The 26,048-nt window shown below is 44.9% G+C and overlaps 1 protein-coding gene across 1 annotated transcript; it reads left to right on the top strand.

Moving 5' to 3' along the window:
* The first annotated feature begins 7,071 nt into the window (after window positions 1-7,071).
* Window positions 7,072-25,276, top strand: LOC115175136 (protein farnesyltransferase subunit beta-like). The gene is made up of 4 exons (XM_029734352.1): window positions 7,072-7,202; window positions 17,235-17,346; window positions 24,252-24,366; window positions 24,638-25,276. Exons 1-4 carry the CDS (start codon window positions 7,091-7,093, stop codon window positions 24,767-24,769), a joined length of 471 nt encoding a protein of 156 aa, XP_029590212.1. The 5' UTR covers window positions 7,072-7,090; the 3' UTR covers window positions 24,770-25,276.
* The last annotated feature ends 772 nt before the right edge of the window (window positions 25,277-26,048 follow it).

Below are 26,048 nucleotides of genomic sequence, written 5' to 3'. Positions count from 1 at the left end.
GAGGTACATTTGCTCCTATTTGGTGGGTGTGGCCATTTGAAATTGCAAAACCCGGGCAGCACACACACCATAAGGAAATTGCCCTCTGGGCCGACAAGAGTTTAACAGTTCCGTTTCCATTGAATTCGTTGCACACCGTTTTGTCGTACTGAACGCAGCCCTGGATACCTGCTGCCGTTACAAACCAGAAAAACATGAAGTCATCTAGGTGGATGGATGGACTATCAGCACTCGGCAAACACAGGAACACGCAGTTCTGTCATTCATCTCATAACCCTGTAGGATAGGTTGTTATAGAGGGTTTAAACTATGTTCAAATACTGAACTGCATGTCATCCACCAAGTCTGGAACCAACAGGACCCTGAACAGCTTCTACCCATAAGACTGCTGAAGAGTTAACCAAATAGCTACCTGGACTAAATCTACATTGACCCTTTTTGCACTAATTATTTTGACTCCTCAGTAACCACCAGCGTACTCGTTGATCTATCCTGTTGCCAAGTCACTTCATTCCTACGTACATGTACATATCTACCTCAATTACCTGTTACCCCTGCACATCAACTCAGTACCGATGCCAAGTTATCTTTACTGTCCCCTCTGCGTTGTTGGGAAGGGCCCGCAAGTATTTCACTGTTAGTCTACACCGGTGACAAAATCTAATCCAGAAAATGTATAATTTCTCTTCAGATTATAAAATGTTTGGCTACGTTGTCCACTTAACGGGAAAAACCTGCAACAAAATACAGAATCACACTTTTTAAAGGATAAAATAGTTTTATTTATAGTCTCATAGTAAAGGTAGGCCTCAACTTGCAAGACAATTGTTGGCAGTATGTACAACATACTTGTAATTTCCATGGAATGGAATCAGACAAACAAAGATTATTTAGTTGACACTAATCATACCCTAAAATGGGGGGGGGGGGAATAATTGAAAAGATACATACACACATTTCCTAGACACGCAAAAGGCTTTTTTTTCTCCTCTTTTTTTTTGAACTTGGTAATTCTGTGTAATTCACAACACGTTGACAGGGACGTCATTTTCTCCTCACACAGAGAAAAAAAAATGGGAACTACATTTTGACATTCATTATCTATTTCATACCTTGAAGGACAACTACAAGTGACACATTTGTGAGAATACAAAATGCATAACATTTGAGAACTTGAAAACATACAATCAATAACGTTTTTATTTATTTAAAAACATGGAGATTACTGACTCAGCCACCTAAACTCATTCACTAGTTCAAGCTAAAAGATGGAAGGAATTTAGTCCTTTCTTCCAAAACATCAATGATTTTCTACAAAGGGAATTATATGCGTTTCAATTTAACCAACGTGTGTCAAAATGGAAAACTAATTCTGTGGGCCTGAGGTGGGTTTTTGTTTCACTTATACATCAATATTTAGCTTCAAAGTGTCTTCACATTCTTTTCTGTGGAAAAAAAAAGTTGGGTTTAAAAAAAAATGGTTTAAAAAAGGTAAGCTTCTCCGACAGACAGACGACTTCTTGACGCGTGTAAATTCTAAAACAGGTTCTTATCAAGACAAAAAAAAGAAGGAAAAAAAAGTATATTTCAGCAGTGCTTGGAGGAGTACGCCTCTTCTCTCAGTAGTTTCCCGCTGGGAGGAGAGAGTACGTAGTAGAGGGTACAAAATCATTGAGTCCTCTACGTGGCGAAAATTCCTAATTTTGGGTTTTGGATAGTTGACGTTGCTGAGAGATACTGATGCTGAGAAGTCAAAGAGAGGAAAGGGGAGAGAGAGCGAGAAAGGGAAAATGTTTTTTTTTTCTTGCACTTTATGTTCTAAATCAGTGTTCTTCCTCTCAGCTGTCTTCCCTCCCTCTCCAGAGGATGGTGTGATGAAGGGACTTCAGGATAGACAGATCATGAGGGAAGGATTGGAGTCTTCACTATCCAGTGAGAGCACATCCAGAGAAAGAAAGGAGGGAGGCCAATGTAGTGGGAATTACAGGAGCAGTACTGACTACTGGACCAGTACCCGTGCCTTCAGTACCCCTCCACACCAGGCGTGGCACTGTGGGCTAGTCCAGCGTCCTAGCTGGCCTCCACGCGGAGCTTCTTCCTGGGGGCGGGGGGTTCCTCTGGCTCGGACTCGGAGCTGGAGTCAGAGCCGCCGTCGAAGGCGGACACAGCACTGCCTTTAGGGTTGGTGTACAGGCTGCTGTCTGAAGAACTGTAGCTGGCCTGAAGCTGCGTCGAACCCTTCACCTTCTCCAGGGCACGCACTACAGGGAAAAGGGAATGGGGAGAAGGAGAGGACAGAGAAAGGAAAGAAATAGACAAAGGGAAGAAAGAGGATGGAGGAGAGGGAGCAAGGGAGAGAGAGGGGGAATAAAGAAAAGGGTTGAGGAGATGAAGAGGCAAATGTAGAAAGTCAATGTCAAAACTTGACCCTTAAGCAGACAGGCACGCGCTACAGAAACATGGTCCGTAGGTACAGTAGGTTCTCCATCATACTACAGGTAGAGATAGTCCGTAGGTACGGTAGATTCCCCATCATACTACAGGTAGAGATGGTCCGTAGGTACGGTAGATTCCCCATCATACTACAGACAGATGGTCCGTAGGTACGGTAGATTCTCCATCATACTACAGGTAGAGATGGTCCGTAGGTACGGTAGATTCTCCATCATACTACAGGTAGATGGTCCGTAGGTACGGTAGATTCTCCATCATACTACAGGTAGAGATGGTCCGTAGGTACGGTAGATTCTCCATCATACTACAGGCAGATGGTCCGTAGGTACGGTAGATTCTCCATCATACTACAGGTAGAGATGGTCCGTAGGTACAGTAGATTCTCCATCATACTACAGGCAGATGGTCCGTAGGTACGGTAGATTCTCCATCATACTACAGGTAGAGATGGTCCGTAGGTACGGTAGATTCTCCATCATACTACAGGTAGATGGTCCGTAGGTACGGTAGATTCTCCAGCATACTACAGGTAGAGATGGTCCGTAGGTACGGTAGATTCTCCATCATACTACAGGCAGATGGTCCGTAGGTACGGTAGATTCTCCATCATACCACAGGTAGAGATAGTCCGTAGGTACGGTAGATTCTCCATCATACTACAGGCAGAGATGGTCCGTAGGTACGGTAGATTCTCCATCATACTACAGGTAGATGGTCCGTAGGTACGGTAGATTCCCCATCATACTACAGGCAGATGGTCCGTAGGTACGGTAGATTCTCCATCATACTACAGGTAGAGATGGTCCGTAGGTACAGTAGATTCTCCATCATACTACAGGCAGATGGTCCGTAGGTACGGTAGATTCTCCATCATACTACAGGTAGAGATGGTCCGTAGGTACGGTAGATTCTCCATCATACTACAGGTAGATGGTCCGTAGGTACGGTAGATTCTCCATCATACTACAGGCAGATGGTCCGTAGGTACGGTAGATTCTCCATCATACTACAGGTAGAGATGGTCCGTAGGTACGGTAGATTCTCCATCATACTACAGGCAGATGGTCCGTAGGTACGGTAGATTCTCCATCATACCACAGGTAGAGATGGTCCGTAGGTACGGTAGATTCTCCATCATACTACAGGCAGAGATGGTCCGTAGGTACGGTAGATTCCCCATCATACTACAGACAGGTGGTCCGTAGGTACGGTAGATTCTCCATCATACTACAGGTAGAGATGGTCCGTAGGTACAGTAGATTCTCCATCATACTACAGGTAGAGATGGTCCGTAGGTACGGTAGATTCTCCATCATACCACAGGTAGAGATGGTCCGTAGGTACGGTAGATTCTCCATCATACTACAGGCAGATGGTCCGTAGGTACAGTAGATTCTCCATCATACTACAGACAGATGGTCCGTAGGTACGGTAGATTCCCCATCATACTACAGGTAGATGGTCCGTAGGTACAGTAGATTCTCCATCATACTACAGGTAGAGATGGTCCGTAGGTACGGTAGATTCTCCATCATACTACAGGTAGAGATGGTCCGTAGGTACGGTAGATTCTCCATCATACTACAGACAGATGGTCCGTAGGTACAGTAGATTCTCCAGAAAATAAAGGAAAGCCGCACACTAAGAGCTCAGATGCAAAAAAATTTTTGTGATTATTGTGATTTTGCCATTGTAATTGTTTGTTAGATACTTTTTAGACTACAAATGCTATGATCATATGTTATCCATTTGTTTGTCTTTTTGTATGTTCCTTGTATACCATTTTTTTAATATTTCAGTTAACCAATGATATTAGGCCATACTTGGCCATGATTACAAACACCTGTGTGTCTCTTGACACACCGGTCGGCACCGCTCTCTCTCTCTCTCCACCGGTCGGCACCGCTCTCTCTCTCTCTCTCTCCCCACCGGTCGGCACCGCTCTCTCTCTCTCTCTCTCCACCGGTCGGCACCGCTCTCTCTCTCTCTCTCTCTCCACCGGTCGGCACCGCTCTCTCTCTCTCTCCACCGGTCGGCACCGCTCTCTCTCTCTCTCCACCGGTCGGCACCGCTCTCTCTCTCTCTCCACCGGTCGGCACCGCTCTCTCTCTCTCTCCACCGGTCGGCACCGCTCTCTCTCTCTCTCCACCGGTCGGCACCGCTCTCTCTCTCTCTCTCTCTCTCTCTCTCTCCACCAGTCGGCACCGCTCTCTCTCTCTCTCTCTCTCCACCGGTCGGCACCGCTCTCTCTCTCTCTCTCTCCACCGGTCGGCACCGCTCTCTCTCTCTCTCTCTCTCTCTCCACCGGTCGGCACCGCTCTCTCTCTCTCTCTCCACCGGTCGGCACCCGCTCTCTCTCTCTCTCTCCACCGGTCGGCACCGCTCTCTCTCTCTCTCCACCGGTCGGCACCGCTCTCTCTCTCTCTCTCTCTCTCTCTCTCCACCAGTCGGCACCGCTCTCTCTCTCTCTCTCTCTCTCTCTCCACCGGTCGGCACCGCTCTCTCTCTCTCTCTCTCTCCACCGGTCGGCACCGCTCTCTCTCTCTCTCTCTCTCTCTCTCTCTCTCTCTCCACCGGTCGGCACCGCTCTCTCTCTCTCTACCAGTCGGCACCGCTCTCTCTCGCTCTCTCTCTCTCCACCGGTCGGCACCGCTCTCTCTCTCTCTCTCCACCGGTCGGCACCGCTCTCTCTCTCTCTCTCTCTCTCCACCAGTCGGCCCACCGCTCTCTCTCTCTCTCTCCCACCGGTCGGCACCGCTCTCTCTCTCTCTCTCTCTCTCCACCAGTCGGCACCGCTCTCTCTCTCTCTCTCCACCAGTCGGCACCGCTCTCTCTCTCTCTCTCCACCAGTCGGCACCGCTCTCTCTCTCTCCACCAGTCGGCACCGCTCTCTCTCTCTCTCTCCACCGGTCGGCACCGCTCTCTCTCTCTCTCTCCACCAGTCGGCACCGCGCTCTCTCTCTCTCTCTCCACCGGTCGGCACCGCTCTCTCTCTCTCTCCACCGGTCGGCACCGCTCTCTCTCTCTCTCCCACCGGTCGGCACCGCTCTCTCTCTCTCCACCGGTCGGCACCGCTCTCTCTCTCTCCACCGGTCGGCACCACTCTCTCTCGCTCTCGCTCTCTCTCTCTCTCTCTCCACCAGTCGGCACCGCTCTCTCTCTCTCCACCAGTCGGCACCGCTCTCTCTCGCTCTCGCTCTCTCTCTCTCTCCACCAGTCGGCACCGCTCTCTCTCTCTCTCTCTCTCCACCAGTCGGCACCGCTCTCTCTCTCTCTCTCTCTCTCCACCAGTCGGCACCGCTCTCTCTCTCTCTCTCTCTCTCTCCACCAGTCGGCACCGCTCTCTCTCTCCACCAGTCGGCACCGCTCTCTCTCTCTCCACCAGTCGGCACCGCTCTCTCTCTCTCTCTCCACCAGTCGGCACCGCTCTCTCTCTCTCTCTCTCCACCAGTCGGCACCGCTCTCTCTCTCTCTCCACCAGTCGGCACCTCTCTCTCTCTCTCCACCAGTCGGCACCGCTCTCTCTCTCTCTCTCTCTCTCTCTCTCTCTCTCTCTCTCCACCAGTCGGCACCGCTCTCTCTCTCTCTCCACCAGTCGGCACCGCTCTCTCTCTCTCTCTCCACCAGTCGGCACCGCTCTCTCTCTCTCTCTCCACCAGTCGGCACCGCTCTCTCTCTCTCTCTCTCCACCAGTCGGCACCGCTCTCTCTCTCTCTCTCTCCACCAGTCGGCACCGCTCTCTCTCTCTCTCCACCAGTCGGCACCGCTCTCTCTCTCTCGCTCTCTCCACCAGTCGGCACCTCGAAGCACAGCTCTCAGAACAAGTTTTATTCACTACACACTAAACAGAAGAGAACTGACAAACTGGGAGGGAATTTGTTCTATAAGAACAATGTTTTTGTTTTCATATTTTTATTTTTTTTAAACAAAAACTGTAATTGCAGTTGGAGAGTGAAACCGGTCAAGCTCCATCTTCCTCAGCTTCAGAAACCGAGAGACGACTGAGGACTCCAGCTGGTACTTAAACCAATTCCATAATGATTCAGTCCTCGTGCTTTGGAAAGATTCCCAATTAGCCGTTGCTATAGCAACCGCGTCCACATTTCTCAGTTTGCAAATATCAATTCATATTAGACCCTCTCTGATAGGAACCTCATGGGATTTCATCATCTGGCTAGTTTCAAAGAGCAGAAAGGCTGGATGAAACTCCAACCGCTCTCACTGTGTTCGCTGCACGGCATTTACACTATGGCTGGTTTGGATAGAAAATGGCTGCCTTGCTGGCACTGTAGGTAAAATGGCGTCAGCTACTCTCATTGTGATAAGGCTCTTTAGTGATAATGACGCCGCCCTTACTCTCTCTTCTCACTCTTTCTCCTGCTGTACACTCTCTCCTTCTCCTCCTCCTTCTCTCTCTCCTCCTGCTGTACACTCTCTCTCCTTCTCCTCCTCCTCCTCTCTCCTCCTGCTGTACACTCTCTCTCCTTCTCCTCCTCCTCCTCTCTCCTCCTGCTGTACACTCTCTCTCCTTCTCCTCCTCCTCCTCTCTCCTCCTGCTGTACACTCTCTCCTTCTCCTCCTCCTCCTCCTCCTCCTCCTCTCTCTCCTTCCGTAGCGGTGGGTGGCCAGCAGACAGATGAGGTTTGAGGGAGGGTTCCAGGGTCGCTGTAACAAACTGGTGGACGGCTGCTACTCCTTCTGGCAGGCTGGGCTGCTGCCACTGCTACACAGAGCCCTCTTCAAAGGAGGTAGGTATAGTAACCACATTTTAGAGTTTAGCTAGTTACAGTATGAACTCACTAGAGTAAGTCGCTCTGGATAAGAGTGTCCGGCTAAATGACTAAAACGTAAATGTAGTTAAGTCTGGGTGATATGACCTAAAAATCATATCTACGTGTTTTTATAACTTATGGGCGATTCACAATATATATATAGATTTATAATTTTTTTTCTAAATAAGCTTTGTACAATTTTAAAGGTAAAATACACTGCATTTTAAACAGTAAGCAATAATCTAATGAATTCAGGACTTTTGACGTCTTCCACAACCATAAAGAACCATTAATAATTACATTATTTTATCAAAATAATAGTTAGTTTTATATAATAATAATAATAATAATAATAATAATAATAGTTTTTAATAATAGTTTTTTTTTGGTGCAATAATCATTGGTCTGGATTTCAAGTCTATGAAAGTGCACTTTTTTGTTACAGAATGTAACTAGAACCATGCATAACGCACGTTCACTAATAATGAGCGACTTCTTGAAGTAGGCATTAGGCTGTAGAAAACAATCTCTCAAGCCCACATGCTAGTGAGTAGCCTGCTCATCTTTTATATTTCACTTTGAATCTATTTGCTGACTAACAAGGTTGAACTGTTGAGTTATGAACGCGTCCTGCTGTCCGTCTCCGACTGTTTCAACATGTTAGCCTGTCCGCCTCGTTGAAATGTCAACAACATGTCAGCCTGTCCACTTCATTCAGATGTCAACAACATGTTAGCCTGTCCACCTCGTTCAGATGTCAACAACATGTGAGCCTGTCCACTTCGTTGAGATGTCAACAACATGTTAGCCTGTCCACCTCGTTGAGATGTCAACAACATGTTAGCCTGTCCACCTCGTTGAGATGTCAACAACATGTCAGCCTGTCCACCTCGTTGAGATGTCAACAACATGTCAGCCTGTCCACCTCGTTGAGATGTCAACAACATGTCAGCCTGTCCACCTCGTTGAGATGTCAACAACATGTCAGCCTGTCCACCTCGTTGAGATGTCAACAACATGTTAGCCTGTCCACCTCGTTGAGATGTCAACAACATGTTAGCCTGTCCACCTCGTTGAGATGTCAACAACATGTTAGCCTGTCCACCTCGTTGAGATGTCAACAACATGTTAGCCTGTCCACCTCGTTGAGATGTCAACAACATGTTAGCCTGTCCACTTCGTTCAGATGTCAACAACATGTTAGCCTGTCCACCTCGTTGAGATGTCAACAACATGTTAGCCTGTCCACTTCGTTCAGATGTGAACAACATGTGAGCCTGTCCACTTCGTTCAGATGTCAACAACATGTGAGCCTGTCCACTTCGTTCAGATGTCGGCCTACTTTGTTTCTCAGAATGAGAACGATTTGCCAATTCCTTATTTGTGTTTTAATTCTTATTGTACATATATAAAACACAGACTAGACAGCTAGTATAACAGTCTTTGGTTAAAATGCTGCTAGTGGTATGTGGTAACCCCAAAGCTGCCCTCGACAAACAGCATTCATTTTCCACAATCAATGTTCATTGATCCTCTGGTTTTAGTAGTGTCTGGTCTGTGCACAGTGTGTGGAGTTGAGACCTAGAAAAGGTAACTTCTCCTCCATTACAGTAAAATAATGTCTCAATGTGTTTTGGTGTCCAGATTCTGTTGGACCAAATCTCAAATCCAAATAACGAGTTGAAACCGCTTGTTAGAGAGGAAGATGTGATCTCTCAACTTTGTTGGCGTGAGGGGCGGGGGCTTGGCGTGAGGGGCGGGGGCTTGGCGTGAGGGGCGGGGGCTTGGCGTGAGGGGCGGGGGCTTGGCGTGTGCAAACCATGGGGGGGAGAGGCAAAATGAGAAGTTTCACACTCGCTAAAATTTGTCCAAAATAAGGCCAATGCGTTTCTATGGGTTTATTATGGACCTGTCGCCTGTCTTCCCGTCTTTAGGACAACGACTCCCGTTGTCAAGGCGGAGACGTGCAGCTCGTCATTATATTGTATACAGATCTCTGGTGAGAATGGGAAGGTGCACAGAGGAGCGAAAGAGACGAGTCCAAAAATACAACCGGAGAACAAGCGGACATAAACACTCATACAAACGAAAAATAACAAAACCTTGATTCTTGCTATACAGGCATTTGGAATATCGTGCAAAAATTGACATTTTTAATTAATTGAATGAATTCTATTCATCTCCCGGCCCTATATGTATTGTCACAAAGACGGGTACAGTGACTTCAGAAAGAATTCAAACCACCTAGACTTATTTATTTTTTATTTTTAACGTTTTGATTTGTTACAGTCTGAATTTAAAATGGATTAAATTGCCATTTTGTGTCACTGGCCTACACACACAAGACCCCATATTTGTTTTGTAGGCCGATTTATTCAATACAAGAGCAAGGTAATGTTGATAAGGTCTTCATTGGGTTGCATGTACCCCCTGCACATTGACTCCGTACCGGTACCCCCTGTACATGGCCTCGTTATTGTATTTATTGAATATTTGAAACATACAATCTACTTGCAGTGAAGTTAACGAGACCAGTCATCCAACGGCCTCGTTATTTTATTGTTGCTCTTTTTAGTTTTTTTAGTTTTTAACCTAATTTAGTAAATATTTTCTTAACTCTTGAACTGCATTGTTGGTTAAGGGCTTGTATTCAGCATTTCACGGTAAGGTCTACACCTGTTGTATTCGGCGCATGTGACAAATCCAATTTAGATTTTTGCATACAGCTCCATTCAGTGCATAGTAATGCCTAACTTGGCTCACTAGTACTATAGAGTATCACACTAAGATACACATAACAACAACACCATCTGTTGGCTTGACGACATCTGGTAACATCTTCCTTTACACAGCTGATGAAGCGAACTCCTCGACTCATAAACAGGAGAACTGCGATTTAAAACCAGTAAAAACATTACAATGGTGGTAATAAAAAACCTGTAACTGTGTTCTTATGCCGGCACCTTCAATAAGAATCACCGTTAAAAGTCCATAAGCAAACTACTCGATTCTGCTTCCGTCTTCTTCGTTTTGTTTTTCATATTTTTTACAAAAACAATTTAAGAGTTGACCTTATTTAGATTAAACAAGTTCCTGGAGTTTCTCACAGGCAACCTGATATTTTCTCTGGTTCTGGTGTCTCAGAGCCAGATTTTCAGGCAGCGGGGCTGCTTCCATAACAGCAGCCTGTTGTCCACCCACCCGCTGGGGTGCCGGGTTCGTTCCAGTGGTCCCCAGTCGTCCTCGGGCCTCTATGCCTAAGTGGCCAGAGTGGATTTTTGGGCAGAAAGTCAGTGGTTAACATGTTAGGCATGAAGACCCTGTTTCCTTTTGAATATCAGTCCATTTTCTGTGGCGAGATCCTCTTGGTGCGTCCAGAGATCTTTCAGTGTTACTCACAACCAGTTTGGTTCCAGGCCAGCCATTTTGTTGATTTTTGCATGCAAAGCCTGAAACAGTGGGTCCTGGGAACAGTGTACTTTGACTCCATTGGTTTTAGTGGAGAATGTTGACATCGCTGTTGTGATCCACCTGTTCCTGGTCAGTCGTGGCTCGACCCACAGCGTAGACTGTGGCTGGTGTTAGCATTTGGTCTGTTCCTGAGGTTTGAGCTGTTCTGGACAGCAGGTCAGCTACGTGTAGTTCTTTGGCGTGGTTGTGTTGCACGTGGGGATCTTTTGTAGCCTTAGCAACATTCTCTGTAGTCGCTTGGGTGTTGTGAGTAGGGATTTTTTTTTTTTAAAGATAGTCTCGAGTGGTTTGTGGTCGCTTTGTATTGTGACGAACTCTCTGCCATGCAGATACTGGTCAAACTTGTTACATTCAAAAACAATGGCGAGACATTCTTTCTCAATCTGTTCATATCTTTGTTCTGTCTGAGTCGATGTTCTGGAGGCAAGTTCAACAGGTTGTTGTTTCTGTTTTTACCTCCCAAACCTGTATCACTGGCATCACACTGCGGTGTGACTTCATCATTCAGGTGGTAGTATTTGAGCACTGGGTGTTGTGACTGTTTTGATGGCATGACTCAGCAGTTGAGACTGTGGTAGCGTGTCTGTTCCGTGTCTGTTCCGTGTCTGTTCCGTGTCTGTTCCGTGTCTGTTCCGTGTCTGTTCCGTGTCCGTCCCGTGTCCTTGTCAATCAGTCTTCCGAGCGGCTCCCACACATCAGATGGGCGGGGAATGAATTTTGGAAGATTGTTCACCAACCCTACCAGCCGGGGTAGTGACTTGACGCTGAGCAGCTGTGATTTTCTCTGGGTCAGGTGACAACATGACCTGTGTAATGTCACACTAGGTAGCTTTAACCAGAGTTTATTTTTTTTTATTCAGCTTCAGGTTGACATCTCTTGCTCTCTGCAGGAGAGCTGTGAGGTTTCGGTCATGATCTGCCATCAACCTCTTCGCGTGTGTCACCACATCCATAGGATAGAATGTCATCCGTGTTCACATTCACTCCTTTTAGTCCCTGTAGTGCTTCACCACCGTCTGCGCTGGTTTTCTTCAGCTGCTGCCTGGATTCCAAATGGCGTCCTCAGCCATCTATACCTGCCTGCAGGTGTCCAGCAAGTTGTTAGAGAGCTGCTCACTTCATCAAGTTTGGCTTGCCAATATCCGTCTTTGTCATTGAGTACTGAGAATACCCTTTGTGTTGGATATCTCTGGTAGAATCTCTTCTATTGTGGGCATCTGGAAGTGTGATCTGAGTTAAGGCTTTGTTGAGTGCACTAGGGTCTGTGCATATTTGTAGTTTATCAGGTTTGTCAATGACAACCATGTTGTTAATCCAGGGTGTATGCTCTGTGGCTTTCGTGGTTCATATGTAGCAGGCTGAGTCTTTCGCACGTGTCAGCTGACAGGAGAGGAAGCTGGCATGGTTCCCATGTAGTAGGCTGAGTCTTTCACACGAGTCAGCTGACAGGAGAGGAAGCTGGCATGGTTCCCATGTAGTAGGCTGAGTCTTTCAGCTGGGATGTCTCCATGACCTGAAATTTGATATGAAACATTTTTCCATCCTGATCTGCTTTGAGATTTGCTTGCTTCTGTTGGATTTATCAGTGTGCCGTCATAAAGCTTTACTGTAGCTCTTCTGGGCAGGAGAACTGGAATGTTATCTTCCACGACTCGCTGTAGTTCCCCATAGTTTGACATTCACTGTTGGTCCTGTGTCTATTCAACGTTTTAATTGTACGACTGGGGTCGTATGTCACTGAGTGGAGCTAGTTTAAAGGTTAATGAACCATTTGTTTGCCTTGTCTTCCACAGCGTTAACCTGTGAGATGAATTACATCTGTTGTTTGGTCATCTGACTCATTGTGTTGAGGTATGTGTTTGTTTACGTATCCTGGCAAAATGGTTTTGTTTGCCACATGCTTTACAGGTGACACCGTATGCTGGGCATTTGGCTTTGGCATGTACTGAACCACAGTAATGACAGGGTAAGTCGTTTGGCAGTCTATTTTTGTTAGTGTTCCCTGTAAACTCTGTTTACGACCATAGGTTTGGCCTTTTGATTGTGACTGTCTCTTACGGTAGGTATAACGTCTCTGGTTCCTCAACCAATTTTTCCAGATTTCTGCATTTGTGCTGGTTCACTTGTAACGACACATGTCTATGGCTTTGTTCAGGTTCTCTGAGCGTGCACGTTCAAGCAGCTTTGTCTTTTGATGCCCGTCACAGACTAGTTCCTCTCGTAATTCACGCGTCTGCTAACTTGCTCGGATGTTACACATTGACTTTGTTGACAAGTATTAAACATGTACCTTTTTTTAGTAGAGCACATACTGGAATGGCTGAGTGTTTCTGTAGCGCCTCTATAATTTTTACCAGGTCCGTTCTCTCTGCTTCAGGCATATACAGATTCCACTGTAAGATGTGACATTCCTCTCCCATCACGGTTAGCAGAGTTATTATACGGACTTCTGCTTCCAGACCTGTCGCTATCTCATAGTTTCCCCGTTGTGCTGTAAACATTGTCCAGTTGTATTTATCGCCCTTCATGACCAGACACTGTGTGCACAATTATTAGGCAAGTTGTATGTTTGAGGATTCATTTTATTATTGAACAACTACAGCGCTCTCGGTCAATCCAAAATGTTAATAAACCTCAAACCTGAATATTTAAGAAAGTAAAAGTGAGGTTTTGGCTTTCTTCTGAGAATATCTATGTGTGCACAATTATTGGGCAACTATTAGTGTGCAGAATTATTATGCAACTAAATGAAAAAACGAAAAGTTCCCCATCTCACTTGTTTATTTTCATCTGTTAAAGTGAGAATAATAAACAAACAACTCAAAATGTATAAATAAACATTCCTGACATTTCAACAACAACAAAAAATCAGTGACCAATATAGCCACCCTTCTTTTCAATAACAGTCATAAGCCTTCCATCCATGGAGTCTGTCAGTTTCTTGATCTGTTGACCATCAACGTTTTTGTGCAGCAGCAACCACAGCCTCCCAGACACTGGTCGGAGAGGTGTACTGTTTTCCTTCACCGTAAAGCATCTGTTTAACAAGGGACCACAAGTTCTCAATAGGGTTTAGGTCAGGTGAGGAAGGGGGCCATGTCATTATTCTTTCATCTTTAAGGACTTTACTGGCTAGCCACGCAGTGGAGTACTTCGATGCATGCGATGGAGCATTGTCCTGCATAAAAAAAAATCATGGTCTTCTTGAAAGATGCAGACTTTTTCCTGTACCACTGCTTGAAGAAAGTGTGTTCTAAAACCTGGCAGTAGGTTTAGGTGTTGAATTTGAGTCCATCTTCAACCCGAAAAGGTCCAACTAGCTCATCTTTAATAATACCACCCCATACCAGTACCCCACCTCCACCTTGCTGGCGTCTGAGTCGAAGTGGAGCTTCGTGCCCGTTACTGATCCAGCCACGGGCCCATCCATCTGGTCCGTCAAGAGTCACTCATCTCATCAGTCCATAAAACCTTTGAAAAATCTGTCTTCAGATATTTCTTGGCCCAGTCTTAACGTTTCAACTTATGTGTCTTGTTCAGTGGTGGTCGGGTTTCAGCCTTCCTTACCTTGGCCATGTCTCTGAGCACTGAACACCTTGTACTTCTGGGCACTCCAGGTAGGTTGCAGTTCTGGAATATGAGAGCGCTGGAGGATAATGGCTTCCTGGTAGCTTCACGTTAGATTCTTCTAAAATCTTTGGCAGTTAATTTGCGTCTTTTTTTCTCAACACGGTTCTTGCGACCCTGTTGACTATTTGCAACAAAACGTTTGATGGTTCTGTGATCACGCCCCAATATCTTAGCAATTTCAAGAGTGCTGCATTCCTCTGAAATACTTTTTAAAATTTTTGACTTTTCAGAGTTAGTTAAATCTATTTTTTGGCCCATTTTGCCTGAGGAAAAGAAGCTACCTAATAATTATACACACCTTGATATAGGGTGTTGATCTCCTTAGGCCACACCCTCCCTCATTACACAAATACACATCACCTGATATGCTTAGATCCAATAAGCATGCCAGTTTATACAGCTTGGAGTTGGGAAATATGCATAATAATGATGATGATATGGTCAAAATACTGACTTGCCTAATAATTGTGCACACAGTGTAGGCTCTGGTATAGGAATTACAAGGTAAACCATTGTTGTGGGCTTTTATTTATTTGTATTATTTATTTTGTAGCTGGTTAGCAAGTTGGCACGTTGCTTCCTCCTGTGCATTTCTCTGTGTCGTTTTTGATATTTTGATTCGTCAAGGATAATTTATTTTTGGTTTAGACTTCTGACATGTTTTGTATGCTGATTTTACCTTGGTCTTGTACTGAATAATGTTGATTTAGAAGGTCTTTACTTCACTATCAGTGTAGCATATGTACAGCTCCATTCAGTGCATAGTAATGCCTAACTTGGCTCACTAGTACTATAGAGTATCACACTAAGATACACAACAGCAGCACCATCTATTGGCTTGACGACATCTCGTAACAATGTCAAAGGACATTTTTTTTTTTTTAAATGTTTACCAGTTAAATTAGAAATGAGTATTAATTATTTAATTATTGAATATTAATTATTTAATTATTGAATATTAATTATTTAATTATTGAATATTAATTATTTAATTATTGAATATTAATTATTTAATTATTGAATATTAATTATTATTCAACCCCTTTTTTGTTATGGCTTAAATAAGTTCAGGCAGGCGGACCAACCGACAAACAGAGGCAGGCAGGCAGGCGGACCAACCGACAAACAGAGGCAGGCAGGCAGGCGGACCAACCGACAAACAGAGGCAGGCAGGCAGGCGGACCAACCGACAAACAGAGGCAGGCAGGCAGGCGGACCAACCGACAAACAGAGGCAGGCAGGCAGGCGGACCAACCGACAAACAGAGGCAGGCAGGCAGGCGGACCAACCGACAAACAGAGGCAGGCAGGCAGGCGGACCAACCGACAAACAGAGGCAGGCAGGCAGGCGGACCAACCGACAAACAGAGGCAGGCAGGCAGGCGGACCAACCGACAAACAGAGGCAGGCAGGCAGGCGGACCAACCGACAAACAGAGGCAGGCAGGCAGGCGGACCAACCGACAAACAGAGGCAGGCAGGCAGGCGGACCAACCGACAAACAGAGGCAGGCAGGCAGGCGGACCAACCGACAAACAGAGGCAGGCAGGCAGGCGGACCAACCGACAAACAGAGGCAGGCAGGCAGGCGGACCAACCGACAAACAGAGGCAGGCAGGCAGGCGGACCAACCGACAAACAGAGGCAGGCAGGCGGACCAACCGACAAACAGAGGCAGGCAGGCGGACCAACCGACAAACAGACAGACAGAGAGGCAGGAAGGCAGGCAGGCGGACCAACCGACACACAGAGGCAGGCAGGCGGACCAACCGACACACAGACAGAGAGGCAGGCAGGCAGGCGGACCAACCGACACACAGACAGAGAGGCAGGAAGGCAGGCAGACCAACCGACAAACAGAGGCAGGCAGGCGGACCAACCGACAAACAGAGGCAGGCAGGCGGACCAACCGACAAACAGAGGCAGGCAGGCGGACCAACCGACAAACAGAGGCAGGCAGGCGGACCAACCGACAAACAGAGGCAGGCAGGCGGACCAACCGACAAACAGACAGACAGAGAGGCAGGAAGGCAGGCAGGCGGACCAACCGACACACAGAGGCAGGCAGGCGGACCAACCGACAAACAGAGGCAGGCAGGCGGACCAACCGACAAACAGAGGCAGGCAGGCGGACCAACTGACACACAGACAGAGAGGCAGGAAGGCAGGCAGACCAACCGACAAACAGAGGCAGGCAGGCGGACCAACCGACACACAGACAGAGAGGCAGGAAGGCAGACCAACTGACAAACAGACAGAGAGGCAGGAAGGCAGGCAGGCAGACCAACCGACAAACAGAGGCAGGCAGGCGGACCAACCGACAAACAGAGGCAGGCAGGCGGACCAACCGACAAACAGAGGCAGGCAGGCGGACCAACCGACAAACAGAGGCAGGCAGGCGGACCAACCGACAAACAAACAGAGGCAGGCAGGCGGACCAACCGACAAACAGACAGACAGAGAGGCAGGAAGGCAGGCAGGCGGACCAACCGACACACAGAGGCAGGCAGGCGGACCAACCGACAAACAGAGGCAGGCAGGCGGACCAACCGACAAACAGAGGCAGGCAGGCGGACCAACTGACACACAGACAGAGAGGCAGGAAGGCAGGCAGACCAACCGACAAACAGAGGCAGGCAGGCGGACCAACTGACACACAGACAGAGAGGCAGGAAGGCAGGCAGGCAGACCAACCGACAAACAGAGGCAGGCAGGCGGACCAACTGACACACAGACAGAGAGGCAGGAAGGCAGGCAGACCAACCGACAGACGGAGAGGCAGACAGACTGACTGGCCTAATTTGGCACATTTTCTAATACCCCGGTCTGAAAAGTACTAGCCTCTGGCTACCTTCATCTCATATAACTGGTTTTGGAATTTTTGTCAATTTTTTTTTTGTTGACCAAAAGGGGACTCTACATTGAGCCTGCAGAAGTGGATGTTTGAGCAGCAGGCGTTGCAGGAGTACATCCTCCTCTGCTGTCAGAACCCTGCTGGTGGGCTGCTGGACAAGCCTGGCAAGTATGTACCCCCCACACACACACACACACTACGTACACACTACATATGCATACAGTGCCTTGCAAAGGTATTCATCCCCCTTGGCGTTTCTCCTATTTTGTTGCATTACAACCTGTAATTTAAATGGATTTTTATTTGGATTTCATGTAATGGACATACAAAAAATAGTCCAAATTGGTGAAGTGGAAAAAAGAACTTGTTTAAAAAAATTCTACAAAAACATTAAACTGAAAAGTGATGCGTGTATGTGTATTCACCCCCTTTGCTATGAAGCCCCTAAAATAAGATCTGGTGCATCCAATTACCTTCAGAAGTCACATAATTAGTTAGATTGCACACAGGTAAACTTTAAGTGTCACATGATCTCAGTGTGTATATATACACCTGCTCTGAAATGCCCCAGAGTCTGCAACACCACTAAGCAAGGGGAACCACCAAGCAAGCTGCACCATGAAGACCAAGGAGCTCTCCAAACAGCTCAGGGACATAGTTGTGGAGAAGTACAGATCAGGGTTGGGTTATAAAAAGATATCAGAAACTTTGAACATCCCACAGAGCACCATTAAATCCATTATTAAAAAATGGAAAGAATATGGCACCAAAACAAATCTGCCAAGAGAGGGCCGCCCACCAAAACTCACAGACCAGGCAAGGAGGGCATTAATCAGAGAGGCAACAAAGATACCAAAGATAACTCTGAAGGAGCTGCAAAGCTCCACAGCGGAGAAGGGAGTATCTGTCCATAGGATCACTTTAAGCCGTACACTCCACAGAGCTGGGCTTTATGGAAGAGCCATTGATTAAAGAAAAAATAAGCAAACACGTTTGGCGTTCGCCAAACGGCATCCCCAAACATATGGAAGAAGGTACTCTGGTCAGATGAGACTAAAATTGAGCTTTTTGTCCATCAAGGAAAGCGCTATGTCTGGCGCAAACCCAACACCTCTCATCACCCCGAGAACACCATCCCCACAGTGACGCATGGTGGTGGCAGCATCATGCTGTTGGGATGTTTTTCATCAGCAGGGACTGGTCAGAATTGAAGGAATGATGGATGGCGCTAAATACAGGGAAATTCTTGAGGGAAACCTGTTTCTGTCTTCCAGAGATTTGAGACTGGAATGGAGGTTCACCTTCCAGCAGGACAATGAACCTAAGCATACTGCTAAAGCAGTACTCGAGTGGTTTAAGGGGAAACATTTAAATGTCTTGGAATGGCTTAGTCAAAGCCCAGACCTCAATCCAATTGAGAATCTGTGGTATGACTTAAAGATTGCTGTACACCAGCGGAACCCATCCAACTTGAAGGAGCTGGAGCAGTTTTGCCTTGAGGAATGGGCATCCCAGTGGCTAGATGTGCCAAGCTTATAGAGACATACCCCAAGATTCTTGCAGTTGTAATTGCTGCAAAAGGTGGCTCTAACAAAGTATTGACTTTGGGGGGGTGAATAGTTATGCACGCTCAAGATTAGTTTTTTTTGTATTTTGCATCTTCAAAGTGGGAGGCATGTTGTGTAAATCCAATGATACAAATTAGAGGTCGACCGATTTTATGATTTTTCAACGCCGATACCAATTATTGGAGGACCAAAAAAAGCCGATACTGATTAATCGGCTTTTTTTTTTTATTGTTATTTTATATATATATATATATATATATACACACACACACACACACACACACACACACACAATTAAAACAGTACTGAATGAACACTTATTTTAATATTATACATTAATAAAATCAATTTAGTGTCAAATCAATAATGAAACATGTTCAATTTGGTTTAAATAATGCAAAAACAGTGTTGGAGAAGAAAGTAAAAGTGTGTTATGTGACATTTAAAAAAGCTAACGTTTAAGTTCCTTGCTCAGAACATGAGAACATATGAAAGCTGGTGGTTCCTTTTAACATGAGTCTTCAGTATTCCCAGGTAAGAAGTTTTAGGTTGTAGTTATTGTAGGAATTATGACGCGTTGGCTATTTCTCCCTATACCATTTGTATTTCATATACCTTTGACTATTGGATGTTCTTATAGGCGCTATAGTATTGCCAGCCTAATCTCGGGAGTTGATAAGCTTGATAAACAGCGCTGTGCTTCAAGCATTGTGAAGAGCTGCTGGCAAACGCAGGAAAGTGCTGTTTGATTGAATGCTTACGAGCCTGTTGCTGCCTACCACCACTCAGTCAGACTGCTCTATCAAATATCAAATCATAGACTTAATTATAATATAATAAACACACAAATGCGAGCCTTAGTTTCCGGATTTGACCATATTAATGACCTATCATTTCGAAAAACAAAACGTTTATTCTTTCAGTGAAATACGTAACTGTTCCGTATTTTATCTAATGGGTGGCATCCCTAAGTCTAAATATTGCTGTTACATTGCACAACCTTCAATGTTATGTCATAATTATGTACAATTCTGGCAAAATAATTACGGTCTTTGTTAGGAAGAAATGGTCTTCACACAGTTCACAACGAGCCAGGCGGCCCAAACTGCTGCATATACCCCGACTCTGTTGCACAGAACACAAGAGAAATGACACAATTTCCCAAGTTAAAATAAATTTATGTTAGCAGGCAATATTAACTAAATATGCAGGTTTAAAAATATATACTTGTGTATTGATTTTAAAGAAAGGCATTGATGTTTATGGTTAGGTACATATTGTTGCAACGACAGTGCTTTATTTGCAAATGTGCTTGTTAAATCATCTCCGTTTGGCGAAGTAGGCTGTGATTCGATGATAAATTAACAGGCACCGCATTGATTATATGCAAAGCAGGACAAGCTAGTTAACCTAGTAATACCATCAACCATGTGTAGTTAACTAGTGATTATGTTAAGATTGATTGTTTTTTATAAGATAAGTTTAATGCTAGCTCGCAACTTACCTAGGCTCCTTGCTGCACTTGCGTAACAGGTGGTCAGCCTGCCATGCAGCCTCCTCGTGGAATGCAATGTAATTGGCCATAATCTGCGTCCAAAAATGCTGATTACCGATTGTTATAAAAATTGAAATCGGCCCTAGTTAATCGGCCATGCCGATTTAATCGGTCGACCTCTAATACAAACCCCCCAAAAATCCATGTTAATTCCAAGTTGTAAGGCAACAAAATAGGTAAAATGCCAAGTGGGGTGAATACACTATATATATATATATATATATATATATATATATATATATATATATATATATAATTACTCACACACACTTCATACATACACTACATACAAGTACCTGCCAAAATAAAGCAAACACTTGAGTAAATAAGTAATACAAAGTACACTGAGTGAACACCTTTCTAAAATGGAGTTATCCCTCCATTTGGTCTAAGAACCGCCTCAATATGTTGGAGGTGTTGAAAGCGTTCCACAGGGATGCTGGCCCATGTTGACCCCAATGCTTCCCACAGTTGTCAAGTTGGCTGGATGTCCTTCGGGTGGTGGACCATTCTTGATACACACGGGAAACTGTTGAGCATGAAAAACCCAGCAGCGTTTTCAAAGGCACTTGAGTATGTCTAGCCCATTCACCCTCTGAATGGGACACATACACAATTCATGACTCGGTTGTCTCAAGGCTTAAAAATCCTTCTTTAACCTGTCTTATACACAGATTTTGAAGTGGATTTAACAAGTGACATCAATAAGGGATCATATCTTTCACCTGGATTCACCTGGTCAGTCTGTCATGGAAAGAGCAGGTGTTCTTAATGTTTTGTATACTCTGTGGAGGCACCTGCTTTCAATAAACACAGGTCTGTTAATGAATAAATCAACGTCCCGTCATGTATAGAAATTCCCCGTTCCCATTGTTTTAGCTACCATGACTTAGGGATGGGGGTTTGAAATAATAATTTCACTATTCAAATAGTATCGTACATTTTTGTCAGATATCCTTATAGTGGAAATGTGTGTATTTCTTATTGATTTATTTTTCTGTGTGTTTTTAACCTGAGCACTGCTGCGTGAGTTATAGATGCTGGCCCTCTATTGATCTGTTGCTGCAGAGGTTATATGGGACGGTGGGTGTAACGAGCTGATATTGGGAGAAACGCCAAGGCAACACCGACCACAGCCAAGACTAGCTAACGTTCGCTTGTAGCAGTCACCCATGGTTTGTTGTTAGGAAATATCTTACATGATCCCCCCCCCCCCAAAAAAACCATGAAAGATATTTCCTAACAACAAACCATGGGTGACCAAAGAATTGAAAGTGGTGCTTAACATGAAGAAACAAGTGTTTGCCTCCGATTATCTACTCTCTAAAGAAGATGGCTACAGAGAGATGTGAACAAAATAGGTAAGATTCCGGAACAAGGATAAGCTGCAACAGATGTCACTGGGAGACGCTTTTGGTTTGCCTTGGATGGGCGTTAAGAATAAGGCAAATGCCCCCTTCAAAGCGAGGCAACCTATCAATCCCTGCCTGGACAACAAGAGGGTGTGCCTCTCTACAGCCAATGAACTAAATTAGTTCTTCACCCCGCTCCCCCCCCCGGTCTGTCTGGAGGAGGATGTCATGGCAACCGAGAACGCGCTCGTCATCAATGAGGTAGTCGTACGAGTGTTTTTGGTACACGAAAGAGTCCGTGGCCTGATGACATAAGTGGTCGTGTCTTGAAACACTGTTCCACTCAGCTGAGTGGTGTCTTCTCTCTCTCCCAGTGGCCCCTGGATACATTGTTTCCATAGAGATGGAATTTCCAATCTATTGTTGTACCTGTCCCAAAAACCTTTCATCCATCTGCATCAAATGATTACAGACATGTCTCTCTTTAATCTCTTGAAAAGATCAACATCACCACCAGACACCTTCTTGACCCCCCCCTCCATTTAACATACTGGTCAGAGAGGGGGACAGATGATGCCATCCTCTCGCTCTTACATCTGGTGTGCGTGAAATTTGGAGGCCATTTAAAACCCATGTGTGTGTCATGATCACAGATTTCTCCTCGGCATTTAACACAATCAATCCATTGGTCCTCGCGGATAGACTGAGAGGAGACTTGATGCTGTGCTTATCACACAGATCACCAACTTCCTAGCTGATAGGTCCCAGCAGGTACGAGTTGGCAACACACACTCTGAGGTGGGCACCGCTTCAGTAGGAACCCCACAGGGCAGTGTTCTTTCACCAGTACTATACGTACTGTAAACAGACAGCTGCCGGAGTCGGTTCCCAGGGCGCCACCTGATCAAATATACTGCTTTGGTTAGTCTTCTCGAAGGGGATGAGACAGAGCATGGACCAGCTCTGAGTGATTTGACTGTCATTCCATCTAAACTTTAAATACATGTAAAACAAAGGACACGGTGATTGACTTTGGAAGGAGCACTACCATGCACACACCACCACTGATAAAAGGTGAGCCCATTTGAAATAGTGGAGTACAAACACATTGGGCTAGTCATTGACAACAACCTGTCCTGGGATCAGTGTACTGACACTATTTTTAAGAAAGGCCAACAGACTGTATTTCCTAAGGAAACTGCACTTTAAAAAACCATCATGGTTGTCCTTTTTTTATAAATAATTTTTTGAGATCATTCTGTCTTACTGCTTGACCTGCTGCTTTGGGAATATCAAGGTTGCACTGAAAAAAAAGGTTAAACAAGATAGTCAGGATTTGTAGAAAAATCATGGGGCAAGAACTGTAATCTCTCTACCTGGGCAGAGCCCTCCATAATGTGAAAACAATAGCGGTTGACTCTTCACTCCACCCTGAATTCCAGCTCCTTCCCTCTTGCCGCAGGTACAGACTCCATAAGGTTAAAAAAAATAGGGCCAAGTACTCCTTTTTATTTCTAATGCAATTCTGCAACTTAACAATATGTTGACTAATTGCACATAGCTACTGCACATACCCTGCTACTGCACATACCCTGCCATTTTGCTTGTAAATATCCTTTGCTGTTTTTAGATGTGATATGTTTTATGACTGCTGCAAGATGAATTTCCTCTCTGAGGAAATTAAAATCTTCAGAATCTGAATGTTATTTATCATCCCATATAACAGTGCCTGTCTTGACTGGAGTAGCCTAGAGAAGCTAGCTAGCTAAGCTAACCAGCTATAACTAGCTAGGTTAATTCAGAGATGGCTAAGCTAACCAGCTATAACTAGCTAGGTTAATTCAGAGATGGCTAAGCTAACTAGCTATAACTAGCTAGGTTAATTCAGAGGTAGTTTAATTCAGAGCTAGCTAGCTAACTAGCTAGGTTAATTGAGGCCACATGCTGCGGTTGCTCCCCAACCCCATTCAGATAAAACAGCCTACCTGTTGATTGCTCCTTGTAGCTTATTTATTCCATCTTGCATTGAATTGGTGAACTCTCACTCCACTTGCTACATATTGAGCTTCTTTGCCGCTTTGATTGGCCAAGATAAACAACAAGCTAAACCTGTGTTTTTATGGGCCGATCCGTGCACGTCATAACTACATTGAAAAGTTTGTTTTATTAAATGTACTATTTTTAAATGTCATTGTACATCCTTTTATGTAACAATGTTGCATGGATATTTTTATTTCATTTTGAAATCTTTTTCAGTGTTAATCTGGTTTTAAAAAATGTATGTTTGCTAAAATGTATGCCCGTTCAAATATTCAAATAACCATGCACATCCCTACCATGGCTAGAAGAAATCTGTTACTGAAAGAGATGTCTCAAAGAAGCATAATGGGTAGAATCTATGCCAAGGTGCATTGAAGCTGTTCTGGAGGCTCGTGGTGTCCTATTAAGACTCTTGGTGTTGGTGTTTCCTTTATTTTGGCAGTTACCTGTATGTATTACATACAGAGAGACACTTTTTTTTTTTTGACACCAATTGATTGCAGAAACAAAACCTGTGAAAACCTCCTTTCACACATTCCTCTTCCTTTCCTCCTCAAGATCCAGAGACTTTTACCACACCTGTTACTGTCTGAGTGGTCTGTCTGTAGCGCAGCACTTTGGCAACATGGATCTGCACCACGAGCTGATCGTCGGCCGGGAGGAGAACAGACTGGTGAGCCTCCTAGGAGTTTTTCGAGAATGTTTAATCCAGATAAATTATCATGCTCCCCTTTCTGATTTAACACTTTCTTGTTAAATTGGCATGAACATCATATAGTGTATCCCTGACGTGGACTGTTTCCTGTTCCCATACACGTCCTTAGGAGCCCTATCATGTGAAAGCTCCATTGTTTACATTTTAGCTGGTGGCCCACTTTTTTGGATGGAATTCACATTTTACAGAGCATGGCTTTAAAAAGTAGTGTTTTTTTTTTTCTCTCCAGGCCCCCAGCCACCCCGTCTACAACATCTGTCCAGAGAAGGTAGCCCAGGCCATCCAACACTTCCACCAGCTGCCTGTGCCTGCACAGAAAGAGGGGTCCTCGGTCTGCAACGCTACCACTGACCACTCCTAGTGCTCACAGTGTAGGCATGCCTAGGAGCGTATTTGAGGGGGTCAATTTGAGCATGAAGGCGAGGCTCAGAATCGCTTATCGTGATCACATGAATAGTTATTTGGGATGCAAGGTTTGTCTATATCGGTGATTTCTTTTGCAGTACGACTGCAATGATTAACTCTGGGATAAGGTAGTAGTGGCACATAACCCCTGATACAGGATCAGATATTTTTGTCATCCCCCTTAGGATTCAGGGTAAATCTGTTCCTAGATCTGTGGTTAGGAGCAACTTATAGTGCCTTCAGAATGTATTCACACCACTTTTTCCAAATTTTTGTTGTTACAAAGTGGGATTAAAATGGATTAAATTGTCATTTTTGGTCAACGATCTACACAGAATTCTACCTTTTTTTATTATTATTTTTTTTATATATAAATATCCCCCTCACACATTATGCTTTAAAAACGTAATGGTTGTTAATCATTACTAGAATGTAATTTTCAAGTCTTGTCATAGAATTTCAATTAGATATAAGTAAAAACCGTAACTAGACCACTCAAATATTCAACGTCGTCTTGGTAAGCAACATCAGTGTATATTTAGCCTTGTGTTTTAGGTTATTGTTCTGCTGAAAGGGGAATTCATCTCCCAGTGTTTGGTAGAAAGCAGACTGAACCAGGTTTTCCTCTAGGATTTTGCCTGTGCTTAGCTCCATTCTGTTTATTTTTTTTATCCTGAAAAACTCCCCAGTCCTTAACAATGACAAGCATACCCATAACATGATGCAGCCACTACTATTCTTGAAAATATGGAACGTGGTATTGGATTTGCCCCAAACATAATGCTTTGTATTCAGGACAAAACATTAATTTATTAGCCAAATTTTTTGCAGTATTACTTTAGTACCTTGTTGCAAACAGGATGCATGGAGGCTTCCTTTTCAATGAGGTTAGTATTGTGGAGTAAGTACAATGTTGAGCCATCCTCACCATTGGCCTCATGGTGAAATCCCAGAGCAGTTTCCTTCCTTTCCGGCAACTGAGTTAGGAAGGACGCCTGTATCTTTTTAGTGACTGGGTGTATTGATATACCATACAAAGTGTAATAAATAACTTCACCATGTTCCAAGGGATATTTAGCTTTTTATTTTTTACCCATCTACCAATAGGTGCCCTTCGTTGTGAGACATTGAAAAACCTCCCTGGTCTTTGTGGTTGAATCTGTGCTTGAAATTCACTACTTGATTGAAGGGCCTTACCTGTATGTGTGGGGTACAGAGATGGGGTAGTCATTCAA

Source organism: Salmo trutta, chromosome 35 (assembly GCF_901001165.1).
Source record: "Salmo trutta chromosome 35, fSalTru1.1, whole genome shotgun sequence".
NCBI lineage: Eukaryota > Metazoa > Chordata > Actinopteri > Salmoniformes > Salmonidae > Salmo > Salmo trutta.
Note: the sequence above shows the minus strand (reverse complement) of the source record. Positions and strands in the feature narration are given on the sequence as shown.